Here is a 12,804-nt window from a genome sequence, read left to right as displayed (position 1 = left end):
ATAATATTATAATAATATTTTCTATAGACTTTTGTATATACATTTTATTTAAAGCACTTTGCTCGGTAGAACTTCATTTTCCCCAAATCATCCAAAGATGGAGCACTGTGGTTTTTTTTATTCTATGCAGCACAAAGGTGGAGGCCTAAATCTGTTGAACTGGAATTAATTTGAGAGAACTGAGTTTATTACTGAGCTATAGTTTATTATTACAGAGGAAGGAAAACACTGTTGTTGTTTTTTTTTTAATTTCAAAATGTGAATGTTTTTGATTAAAATGACGTTTATGGAAGATTTGGAACTTGAAAACAGTTTAAGGCTTGTTTTAAGGTGGCCATACACAGGCAAATAAAGCTGCCGATATAGGTCCTTTAGACCAATTTGGCAATTTATCTGCCCGTGTATGGGGGCTTCCGACGGTCTCCCCGACCAATATCTGGCCACGATATCGATAGAGAAGTTTTAATTTTTCCACCGACCTACCCATCGGAGCCTATTGCTTCTCACTGTAATCCCATATGCCCTGCCGTTGGTGGGCATATTGGTGAAAGATCCGCTTGTTTAGGGATGTTGCCAGACGAGCCGATCTCTTCGTGTATGGCCATCTTAAGACTTGGGTTGCAACTTGTTACCAGTGCTGGAGGGGAAGGGGTGACAGGGGTCGGTGGTAACATCAATGGATGGATCAGGGACAAAGCAGGTCAGGGAGCTGGATCTGATGGGAGCTGGGATGGAGCCTTTAAGGCAAAGGGCACACTAGGCGATAGCGCCGCGATTTGACTCGCGGCGACTTTTCGCCGCGACTTTTAATCCGCAATCGCTGTGGAAACTTTGGCGCTGGCGTCTATGGGGAATCGCGTCAAATCGCCAGCGTAAAAACACACGCGGCGATCTTTTTTCTATTGTCGCTCGAAATCGGCTAGCGAGGCGATTTCGAGCGACAATAGAAAAAAGATCGCCGCGTGTGTTTTTACGCTCGCGATTCCCCATAGACGCCAGCGCCAAAGTTTCCACAGCGATTGCGGATTAAAAGTCGCGGCGAAAAGTCGCCGCGAGTCAAATCGCGGCGCTATCGCCTAGTGTGCCCTTAGCCTAATGGGAGAGTTAGGTAGAGTAACAGTTCAGGGAGCTGAGGGACAGGGAATTACAGGTTGACCAAGTATATTGCCAGTAAATTTCTAATACTAGCTCCAGCTTTAGCTGGTTATTTATATATGGCCTAGATGGCGGCTACATCAAAGGCAAATGGCACATAGGAATATTTTGTGTGTGTACATACATTCTATTTTAAAGCAAAGATATCACATTGTTAATGAAAGGGTCATTATACAGAGCAGATAAGGGCTTTTAAAAAGCAGCATTGTTATAAAGGCTGAACAATACAAGTACTCCCATGTGAGACAGTTACTGTTGTTTAAAGGTCATTGCCTGGTAATCCTTGTGTTTTTAAGATAGAATATAATTGATTTTGTACCCTTGATATTTTGTGCTTCATATTCTATTATAAATCTGCTGGGAATTTCAGTCACAAAGCATTGTATGGCTGGAAACATGAACACGAAGCCAGATGGCTACAAAGAAAAAAATGCATATCTCAATACAGACAAAGGCAAAATCATAAAAATAGAGAAAATTAGCTACTTTTCCACTGACCCTGATTTGTTATACCTAAGCGTTATATACAAATTGCATTTTGGATATTAGATCTGATTCTGAAAATAAAAATCCTGCATTTAAAAAAAGGAGAGTTGTCATCTGACTACAGAAAATAATCTAACAGCTGTAGAGCCATTTTTTTCTTTCTCTGTGTTAGTGTTATGGCATATTTTATGGGCCACATTTTCGGGGGTGGCACAGAGAACTTTAGGGATAGGTGTCCAACATTAGAAAGGCGCCTTGGAAGAAAACAACAAAAAAATACGAAAGTCATATGCAAATAACAACTGTTATATATTTTCAGAGTAAACACAGGGGATGCCCAAACTGCTGCTATTGATAAAGTGCAACAAGAGCTGCAATGCCACAAGCTCAGTTATAGCATTTATAGCACTCATAGGGCTTATATACCAAAGGGACAAGCAAAAGTGCTGGAACCCCTATATAAGTTCTACTTGCACTTGTACACCTGTTGCCAGATAAAATTCTAATACAAATAGAAGCTCACACTAGTGATGGGTGAAGCACGAATTTTGACGCTGTCGTCAAAATTGATGCAGTCGACAATTTCAACGGCGGCGATATTTGACGCACATTTAAGTCGACGGGTGGCCGTTTAAACGTCGCCGAAATTGTCACCAGCGTCAAAATTGTCACCGGCGAAATTGAATTTTCGCTGCAATTTCGCTAATTTATTCATTATCCAATTTTTGGTTTCTTTCTGCAGCGACAGGAGCACAGAAAGAAGCACCAATGGGAGCCTAAAGGGATTGTTCACACAAGGGACTGCCACAAATATGCACTTAGAGACAATCCCATAATCCTGTTGTGACTGTTTATGTAGCTGGGCAGACAGAAAGAAAGACACAGAGGCAAATAAAGATGAGACACTAAAGGGCAGATTTATTAAGGGTTAAACTGAAAATTCGAAATTCACATTTTTGAGTTTTTTTTTTAAATTTGACTAGGGAATTATTCAAATTTGATTTGAGTGTTTTAAAAAATTCAAATTCTATTTTTGAGATTTATCATACTGTGGCCCTTTAAGAACTCAAATGTAACTATTCACCACCTAAAACCTGCCAAATAGCTGTTTAAGTCAATGGGAGACATCCTGGGATCAATTTGTTTGCAGCCTTCCTGACATTCGAATCGAATTTTTAGAATTCAATTGAATTTGACTCAAATTCGATTTGAGTTTTCGGGTCGATCCAATTCACCCGAGTTGAACAAATTTGATTTTTTAAATACATTTCGAGTTAATGGCAGTGTATGGGATTTTATAAACTCACTTAAATTCGATATTCAACCTTTGATTAATGGGCCTCTAAATGCTCATTTTTCTTAAATTCTTAAAACTATAGTTGAAGGGCTGATAAAGAATTTTTTTTTTTGAAGGTCAGTTTGGACTGCATTGGTAAATTATAGGGATGCACCGAATCCAGGATTCGGTTCAGGATTCGGCCAGGATTCTGCCTTTTTCAGCAGGATTCGGATTCCGCCGAATCCTTCTGCCCGGCCGAACCCGAACCCTAATTTGCATATGCAAATTAGGGGCGGGGAGGGAAATCACTTGACTTTTTGTCAGAAAACAAGGAAGTAAAAAATGTTTCCCCTTCCCACCCTTAATTTGCATATGCAAATTAGGGTTCGGATTCGGTTCGGTATTCGGACAAATCTTTCACAAAGGATTCGGGGGTTCGGCCGAATCCAAAATAGTGGATTAGGTGCATCCCTAGTAAATTACAGAGTACAAATAAAGACCTGATATACAAACTGTTGGAGGGCTAAAATATATTGCTATGTGGTCCATGAGCACTAGTCAACGGAAAGAGTCAAATGTTTTTGCTAAGATGTAGATAAGCTACTGTCTGTGTGCTCATCCACATATCAACATAGCATAGATCTAGGTCAGCCTGAAATGACTCTTATGTATTAAATCCATGCATATTTGGCTCTTGTACAAAACTGGACTCTATGGGGGTTATTTACTATACTGCAAATGTTGAAAATCTGACAAAATCGTGTTTTTTTAGTATAAAATTGGAATTTTAAAAAAAACAAAAATTTTTTGAAATGTATTATACCCCGAGGATGGAAAAAGTCTGAATACGAAAATCCGGCATTCTCAGACCTGCCGAGGTTGCATTTAAGTCATTGGGAGAAGACCCAAAGATTTTTTGATCTGCGCTTGGTTTCGTGCAATATCCGAAGTTTTCAGGGTTTTCGGGCAAAATTCTGAAAAATTCCTAAAATTCAGATTTTTTTCGTGAAAACAAAATTTTCGGGAAAGTGGATTGATAAATACGGAGGAAAAAAAACCCGTACAGAGTTTTTTTCAGAGAATATTGAGATAAATTCGGACTTTATAAATTAGCGAAACTGCTGTGAAAATTCGCCCGCATAGAATGTGCGCCGGCATCTAAAAAATGGACGCTGGCGTCAAAAACGGAACGTCCCAAATTTGCCCATCACTAGCAAAGGTTTATATTCCTAAATGTGTTTGGGTATACCCACCTGGCACCAGGTGGGTTATCATTCTTATGTTTATTTTGTATTATTTTCTATAGCCTTTAGTTATTCAATGTAGTCACTAATCAGACATATCCTAGAAGTACTAGGAAATGAGGCACTGAAGCACTACTCTACTTGCAGAAGTAGTGTTTTCATATCTACAGTAGAACCCCCATTTTACATTTTTCAGGGGACCAGGAAAAAATTATGTAAAATCTGGGAAAATGTGTTAAAGTAACTTTTTCTTCAAGTACTGAAAAGATATAAGTAGTGATGAGCGAATCTTGACGCTGGCGTCCAAATATTTTTGACGCCAGTGACAATTCCAACGCTGGCGACAATTCTGACGCCCATTAAAGTCAATGGGCGCCTAGAATTGTCACTGGCGAATTTTTGCCGCAATTTCACCAATTTATTCACCAGCGAAACGTGGAAATTCTACGCAATTTCGCACCTGGCGAATAAATTCGCCCATCACTAGATATAAGCACAGGAGTCCATTTTACTTTGAGATACAATATTTACTGTTTTAATAACAAAGGTTAAACTTTGCAGCGTTGTTCACCTTTGAATTAACTTTTAGTAAGATGTAGAAAGTGATTTGTGATTGGTTTTAATTTTTTTATTATTTGTGGTTTTTGAGTTCTTTAGTTTTTTATTCAGCAGCTTAATGTTACACTATGGGGGGCATCTGGTTACTATTTTAAACCTCTTTATTTCACAAATAATAACATTTATAGAGGATAAAAAGCAGTTTTGGGGAACATCAGGACAAAATGTTGATGTAAAAAAACGGGAAAACATTATTTAAAATCAGGGAAATGCACCCATTGAAATGCATCATAAATTGGTGGGACCACAAATAAAAAATCCAAAATGCGGGGAAACTTAAAATCGGGGTACTTAAAATTGAGGTTTAACTGTAGTTTCATCCTTGTATGTAGCAGTTCAGTTTTGAAGACTGAAGAGACGTCCCTTTGGCGACACAGTAAAACACATTCAACATCATTTGAAAAATATATTTCAATTCCAGAAGACCTTACCCCTTCAACATACTGCAGCATACGGCGGGTGCTCTCCAGTGACTGAAAGATAAAAGAGGTATTAAGTGTTAAAGTCAAAATACATACAGAGGAATGTAATAAAAGTCGCAAAGAGCAAAACAATTTGCACCAATAAGACTAAAAATCCACATCTCGCAATGTAATATTGTTCCTTAAACTGTTATTGCATTGCGAATTTTAATTGCGCATTGTGAATTTTAATTGCGCATTGTGAATTTTAATTGCGCACTCATAAGAAGTGCTTGAAGGTGTCGTAATCTTTTGGAGCAAACATAACGACTTTTTCATTAAGAAGTTTTATTACATTGACTGCGCATTGGCGCAAACTATAAAATTCGCAAACAGTCTTTCACTGTCGGAAGTGGTTGCTAAACAGTTTCCGGGCTCTTAAAAGCTATATTAAATTCGCACAAAGCAAAATTTGTTCGCGCAAAGGCATAACTTTTCGCATTGCGAATAGTTTTTCCGTTATCGATTTTTATTACATTCCCCCATAAGTGGTTTTACTAAAGGTTCAAATCTTCCTGTTATGAGTTGTTACTGGAGGCAAAGAGAACAGGTCATATACCTATTGCTTCCAAAAATAATGCAAGAAACTGCCACCTTTTATTTATCTCCTTGTCCGTTTACTGAAAGGGTAGCCATAATGTTAGCTACCGTATGTGGCCAAGTGACAAATTGCCTCTTCTTCGGGCGACTAATCTCCCCGCAATGCCTTCCCGCAGGGAACAATGCTATTTTGGGAAGATTAGTCGTCCAGCGACAAATCGACTCTTCTTTGGGCGACTAATCTCCCCCCAATGCCTTCCCACAGGCTAGAAACTAAATTGCCGGCGGGATGGCACTCGGAGCGCTTTGTTTTCCGAAATTGCCCGAAGTTGCCTCACGAGGAAACTTCTGACGACTTCGGAAAACGAAGCTCTCCGAGTGCCATTCCACCGGTGTCTCTAGCCCGTGGGAAGGCATTGCAGGGAGATTAGTCTCCCCGAAGAAGAGGCGATTTGTTCCTGGGCGACTAATCTTCCCCAAATAGCATTGTTCCCTCTACCCTAAAAACATATTCATTTTAAAGCTCAATCTGCTGTATGTGATACAAGGTGAAATTTAACTGGGAATGAATGCAGCATTGTGGTATAGTTTTATGGATGCAAATGGCAAAGGCCAAGTGATATTATGAGTGCTACTTATTAAATCTGCACTGATATGAAACAGACATACCATATACCACAAAGACAGGCATGTCCCTTTAATTCTATAATATCTTAGTTAGATCTCTGAGATTAGACCCCTTTTCTTTTGTATAGCAACATTTATGGGATCTAATATCTGTGAAACTGTTATCAATAAAGCTCCAAAATACAGCACTGGCACATAGTCCTATGTGAACAAGTAATTCTACTGTTTCATGGATTTGTTTTTTCTGTGCAGTAATTAGAAGGTTACTTGTACTTGATGATTGCAAAGCTGCATAGATCCATATTGATGGCAATGTTGTCCTGGGATCTTATATAATATTTGAATTTTTAAGTAAATTTGTGGCAATGGTGCCTCAAAATCTCTTATCTAGAAAACCTCAGGTCCCTTTCCCTAATACACTGGATAATAGATCCCATACACTACCTGTTTTGCAATTACTAAAGCCTTTCTATTGAATGTGAACACTCTCCGTGTGGTCTGCCACAAAAAGTATTATTTCTAATGCTTAGCCTTTTTATAGCTTAGATTGCTTACAAACGCTCTTTATCTCACCTCATCAGCCAGCTGATCTGCACGCCTTTGCATCTCCTCCAGCTCATTGCGCATATCAGCGTCGTCTGCCATGATGTCTGAATGTGTTACTTATAAGGGGGCTCCCTTAAAAAATTCCCTACCTGAAATAAAGGCATAATGGATTAATAACAATTATATACACAATCCGATAAAGTATATAAGTATATAATATATATTATATATATATATATATAAAAATTTAACAACAATAAAAAAAAACTTTAGGCCTTCAACATACAATCTGGCACTGATCTGGCTGATTTGTATAATGGACAGACTTCTTATGGAACAATCATGTATGAAATATATAAAATAAAATACAGTCTGTACAACAGACAAAACTTGGAATAATGATATTGTAATAGCTATAAACAGCATGTAGTTATCTAGATTTTCCTAAAATACACCTCCCAGCATCTTCCTAACAGTCACCGTTATAATGTTATATTGTTTAAGGGCTTTCCGTCTATATTTGTATTTATGAGCTCATACTCGCAAATATCATCTGACAGAGAACACAATAACTGGAGGTGTTGTGTGTGTCGTTTACAGGCAATCACAAATTAGTGACGGTGTTGGGTGTGTCGTTTAGAGCCAATCGCAGCTGAATGGGGGTGTTGGAGGTGCAGTTTACAGCCAATCACAACAGTGCTGTATCTCCAGCGCTAAACAGCAGAAAGATCAACGATGCTGCAGAATGAACACTGTCAGCAAAGCTTTCCTGAAAATGATGAACAGCCAATTTGTCTGTAGCCGACCTAACTAATAATCTATCCTGTTATTACCCAGAACTGGAAATCAAGCATACAATTATTGGATGTCAGTAGAAACCTGAATATTCCCAATTATCTAAAGAAAGCGATGATGTATTTCAGTTATGTAATCAGACCTTTAGAAAGATAAGGGCAGATACTAAATACTTATACCAAACTTCCACTGCCATTTATTTAGGTAAATAAATATGCTGTATATAAAAGTAAGGATATTACAAGTTTGCTGAGATATGTCTCGAGGAAAAGGCTAGCAGCCAAATGCTTCTGCTATTCTTGTATTTCTAACAGTTTGAATGTTTATTCTTCTACTGATCAAGTACGAACACTGAGAAGGGTCCGATGGTTTATGCACCCGATCTGAGCCCATGAGTAGTTATGCAGAGAGGTAACACCTGTCAAATAAAAGCAGGCTGAGCCATACATTTTTATAGAAGCCAATGGGACACCTATAAAATAAGCCCTATTTATATGAGAAGCCAACATAATACACCTCTCTCTGATACCCTCAATTAAGTTTTAATTGTCTGTTCTTATTGTTAATTAGTTTGTGTTGGTGACTCCCTGAGAATCCAGGTTGGTTAACAGGTGCCCAAACAATAACTGCTTGCTTATAAGAAGTATAAATGGCAGCTGTGATATTCATAGTCTCAGAATGTTATAGTGTGTTAGCTATTGATCAGGAAAATATTTATTAGCTAATTTATATGTTAGGTTATAAAATGTGAGCTTTTGGGACTACTTATGTCCATGTAATCTACTAAACTATACAATACAAGGTATTAGTGATGGGCAAATAAATTAGACAGTCGTGAATTTGCGGTGAATTTCTGTGTTACGCCGCCTGCGAATATTTGCGGCAAAAATTCCATGGCACATTGGAAAAGCTGCTCTCGCCAAAACCGCTGCACGTCAACATTATTCGAACACCCATTGACTTTAACACCTGCATCAAAATTGACATGGGCGTCAAAATTTACGTTTCTTGAATTTTTTTGCTGTATCACGAACTTCGCAAATTTTCTGGCTAAGCAAAACGGGACAAATTGGCCCATCAATAAAAGGTATCACTTAAGCTGGCCATAGACGCAAATATCCGATCGTACATTTTTCGATATTTTGGACCGTATGTGGAGAGTTCCGGCATTTTTCGTCCCATGGAGATCGGTCGTTTGGACCATCGGGCAAGTTAAAAGATTTCTGTCGGCTGCCGATATCTCTGCATGTATTGCCGATCTGATGATTTTCAGTGGGAGACTGTCACCAGCTTTGTCAGACATAACTATCGTACGATTGCTGTCAGGGGCAGAACTGAAGGTTAGTGGCAGGTCGGGAGATGGGGAAGTCAGATCGTTAGAGGATTCGAACAATCGGATGTTTGCGTCTATAGCCAGCTTTACTCTGTATTTTACAACTATAATATTGGCAATCTTGGAAGAGAATTTAAGCGCATTTCTTAGATGCTTCAAAACTGGATTTTTCAATTGTTTACAGCACTCCATGTATATGGGAAAACATGACTAATATTTACTGTTCATGTAACTCTGTATGACATATCTGGGGCTTGTAAAAGTTCATATTATATTGGGAGTGGACATGGTAAAACCAAGGTGCAACATGTGAATGGCAGAGGTTGTCTAACCCTGTTACAGGAAGAGGATCAGTTCTAACACTGGCAGCATACTCTCTGATGATCCTTTTCAACAGATTATGTCTATTTACCATCAAGACACCAGAAATGAGGTTAAAGTGAGGTCAGAAGCTTAAGTCAGATTGAAATGTGCTGCCCATCATCCTGTATATTACCTTTCTGCTTGGTTTTATTGACTATTTCCCATAATGCCATTAATTGTACTTCTTTACTTATAAGTCTATTATATTACACTGTCTGATAATATACACACACACACACACACACACACAGATATATATATAGTGAATAAAGTACCCCCTCTTGTTACCGAGGAGTTTCATGACCATATAAAAACACGAGGCTGAAGGCTCCGAGGTAACTTCTAATATTTTGCAACTAGGGGTACTTTATCTATTATAATACACACGTTTCAGTGAGTCATGTGACAGAAGTGACATAAGAACTCAACGTTTATAACTGATGGCATCAGAACTCACCATTTATAAGGATATCATATATATATATATATATATATATATATATATATATATATATATATATATATGTATTTTGTCAGGGGTCATGTACCACCTATACATTAATTTGACAGTAAGTTCATGGTGATTAAGCGCTCTTGATTGTTTTATCGTACGCCGGAAAAGCCTTCGCCAGACCTCTATACACTATCTAATAATATAAAAAAAAATGGAAAAATGCAGACAGAAATAGAATGCAAAAAAAGGTTTCCTGGCTGATAACCTTTCATTCATGCTTTTGTTGCCTCGGTGTCTGAGAGTACTATTCAGCATGGCAGGGATTGGGCTTAAGCTCATCACTAATACAGAAAGGCCAGCTTATTCCGACCTATCAGGTAAATGAGAGCTCAATGTTGGGTGATATTATAAATCCCACACATCTCAGTCACATGATAGGGCTTATATAAAATCCTTAACTCCTTAACCATTTGGTGGACTGCGATGGAGGGAAAAGCTTGGCTTCCCAGTGCTTAGAATTAATAACGGCTTTGGAATTCCTGCAGCAATTAACCTATTTTTTTAAGTCAAATTGAATCATGCTCTTTATTAACAAACCAAAGAACACGATTCATTATTATTATTACACTATTGTATAGGAATATACAGAAAAACCAGGGTTGCTGACAATGCAGGAAGACCTACAGACCTTCTCTGTACCCTGTCTGTGTAGACTTGATTACAGTAACTGTACAATCGAATACCATTACGTCTATTACCGTATATACTCGCGTATAAGCCGAGTTTTTCAGCACCCAAAATGTGCTGAAAAACTCAACCTCGGCTTATACACGGGTCATACCGTAGATATGCCCAGCAGTGCGACCCCCTGTGACCCGGCCCCAGCAGGACTGTCTGTGACGCCGCCCGGAGCAGGTCCAGGAGCTCCGGGCGGCGCGTCCTTCCCTGCCGGCGTTCGCTCCCAAAATGGCGGCGCCCATGGCCGCCACGTGGGTAGCGGCGCCGGCCGCTACCCACGTGGCGGCCATGGGCGCCGCCATTTTGGGAGCGAACGCCGGCAGGGAAGGACGCGCCGCCCGGAGCTCCTGGACCTGCTCCGGGCGGCGTCACAGACAGTCCTGCTGGGGCCGGGTCACAGGGGGTCGCACTGCTGGGCATATCTACGGTATCTACGCCGGCAGGGAAGGACGCGCCGCCCGGAGAGTGGACACAGTGAACCGTCCTGCAGCTCTTTCACAGGGCCCCTGGCGGCCATTGTTAAAAGGTCCTAAAGCTTGATTCCAAGTTTGCCAGCAGCAGAGTGCTATCTGTGGAGCTGTACATGTACATATAAATTGCCTTGTCACTCCCCTTTCATTCTGTCATCATTACGCCAGGTACATAGGGCGGAGAACAATGCTGCCTGGCAAGTTCTTGCTGTTGTCAGATAGAAACATGCCAAGCTTGTGACTTATGGTGGGAGTCACAGGGAACTCCAACATTCAAATGTACTGGGTGCCAGTATGTGAGGTTCAATGGCTATTTATAACCTGGCCCACACTGATCCTTCTCAGGGTAAGCATATTTTTGCAGTGTCATGTTCCTGCTGATGGAATTATGGGGAGGCTCTTTTAAATAGTTTTAGATAGATTTCTATGCCATAAAACATGATTACACATTTACACATTCACATTTTGAAATCTGACATGGGGCCCCTAGGCTTATACACGAGTCAATACATTTTTCCAGTTTTCTTAGGTAAATTAGGTACCTCGGCTTATACACGGGTCGGCTTATACACGAGTATATACGGTATATAAAAGGGATCCATTTGCGCAAGTGAAAGTGTTATACATCATTTTTAAAGGACACTAGCGAGAGAAGGCATCCACTTGGTACAGTCACATGATATTTCCTCACAGGCCCCCCCCATGTTATTAGCTGTAGCAAAGTAATGCCCAAAATAATACTATACTAATACTAAAATCCATGGGCAACACTAGTGCCCAGCCATAACCCAGAATGCACTGGTTGCTATTTATTATCCAATGGTCTAGGCAGACACAGTGTACTTAGTGTACAGCAGCAACACCATCTCCCTAACAAAAGTCTGTAGAACAAAAATCATTCTTGGTATAAAAATAAAGGCAACACATCCCAACACTCCCCAGTACAGATGGGATACTTAGAAACACCTCATCCTGCACCCCAAATGTTCCTGGAGGACAAGATAAATGAATGAAGCACTGCATTGCTGTATTAGGATTTTACTCCCAACCTGCAATGAGTTGTCAGTTCTCTGGCTCTAACAGAACAAATAACCCCCATTATACAGTAATATATAATCTAACATCCTTATTATTTACAGTAGGGGGTACATTATCCCTTATAATACATGAGTGATACTCGTAGTTCCCTGTATAACTCAGCCTGCAGCCTTGTGCCTTTATATGGTCATGGTCACAGAACCCCTCAGTGATTTCTAATATCTTTATCATTTACAGAAGGGGGTACATTATCCCTTATAATACATGAGTGATAGTAAGAGTTCCATGTATAACTCATCCTGCAGCCTTGTGCCTTTATATGGTCACAGAACCCCTCTGTGACTTCTAATATCCTTATCATTTACAGTAGGGGGTACATTATCCCTTATAATACATGAGTGATACTCAGAGTTCCCTGTATAACTCAGCCTGCAGCCTTGTGCCTTTATATGGTCACAGAACAACCCCTCAGAAACGTCTAATATCCTTATCATTTACAGTAGGGGGTACATTATCCCTTATAATTCATGAGTGATAGTAAGAGCTCCCTGTATAACTCAACCTGCAGCCTTGTTAACTCAACCTGCAGCCTTGTGCCTTTATATGTTCACAGAACAATCTGTAACATCCTTATTATTTACAGTTATCATAGGCTTC

General features: G+C 39.6%; 1 protein-coding gene across 1 annotated transcript in view; it reads right to left on the bottom strand.

Annotated features, from left to right (window-relative positions):
• snap25.S (synaptosome associated protein 25kDa S homeolog) overlaps nucleotides 1-12,804 on the bottom strand; it is a 49,501-nt gene that overhangs the window by 17,290 nt on the left and 19,407 nt on the right. The window contains 2 exon segments of the mRNA NM_001087041.1: nucleotides 5,214-5,255; nucleotides 6,984-7,105. Coding sequence (NP_001080510.1) covers nucleotides 5,214-5,255; nucleotides 6,984-7,055 — 114 coding nt within the window. The 5' untranslated portion in view covers nucleotides 7,056-7,105.

The sequence above is a fragment of the Xenopus laevis genome, chromosome 5S (assembly GCF_017654675.1).
Source record: "Xenopus laevis strain J_2021 chromosome 5S, Xenopus_laevis_v10.1, whole genome shotgun sequence".
NCBI lineage: Eukaryota > Metazoa > Chordata > Amphibia > Anura > Pipidae > Xenopus > Xenopus laevis.
Note: the sequence above shows the minus strand (reverse complement) of the source record. Positions and strands in the feature narration are given on the sequence as shown.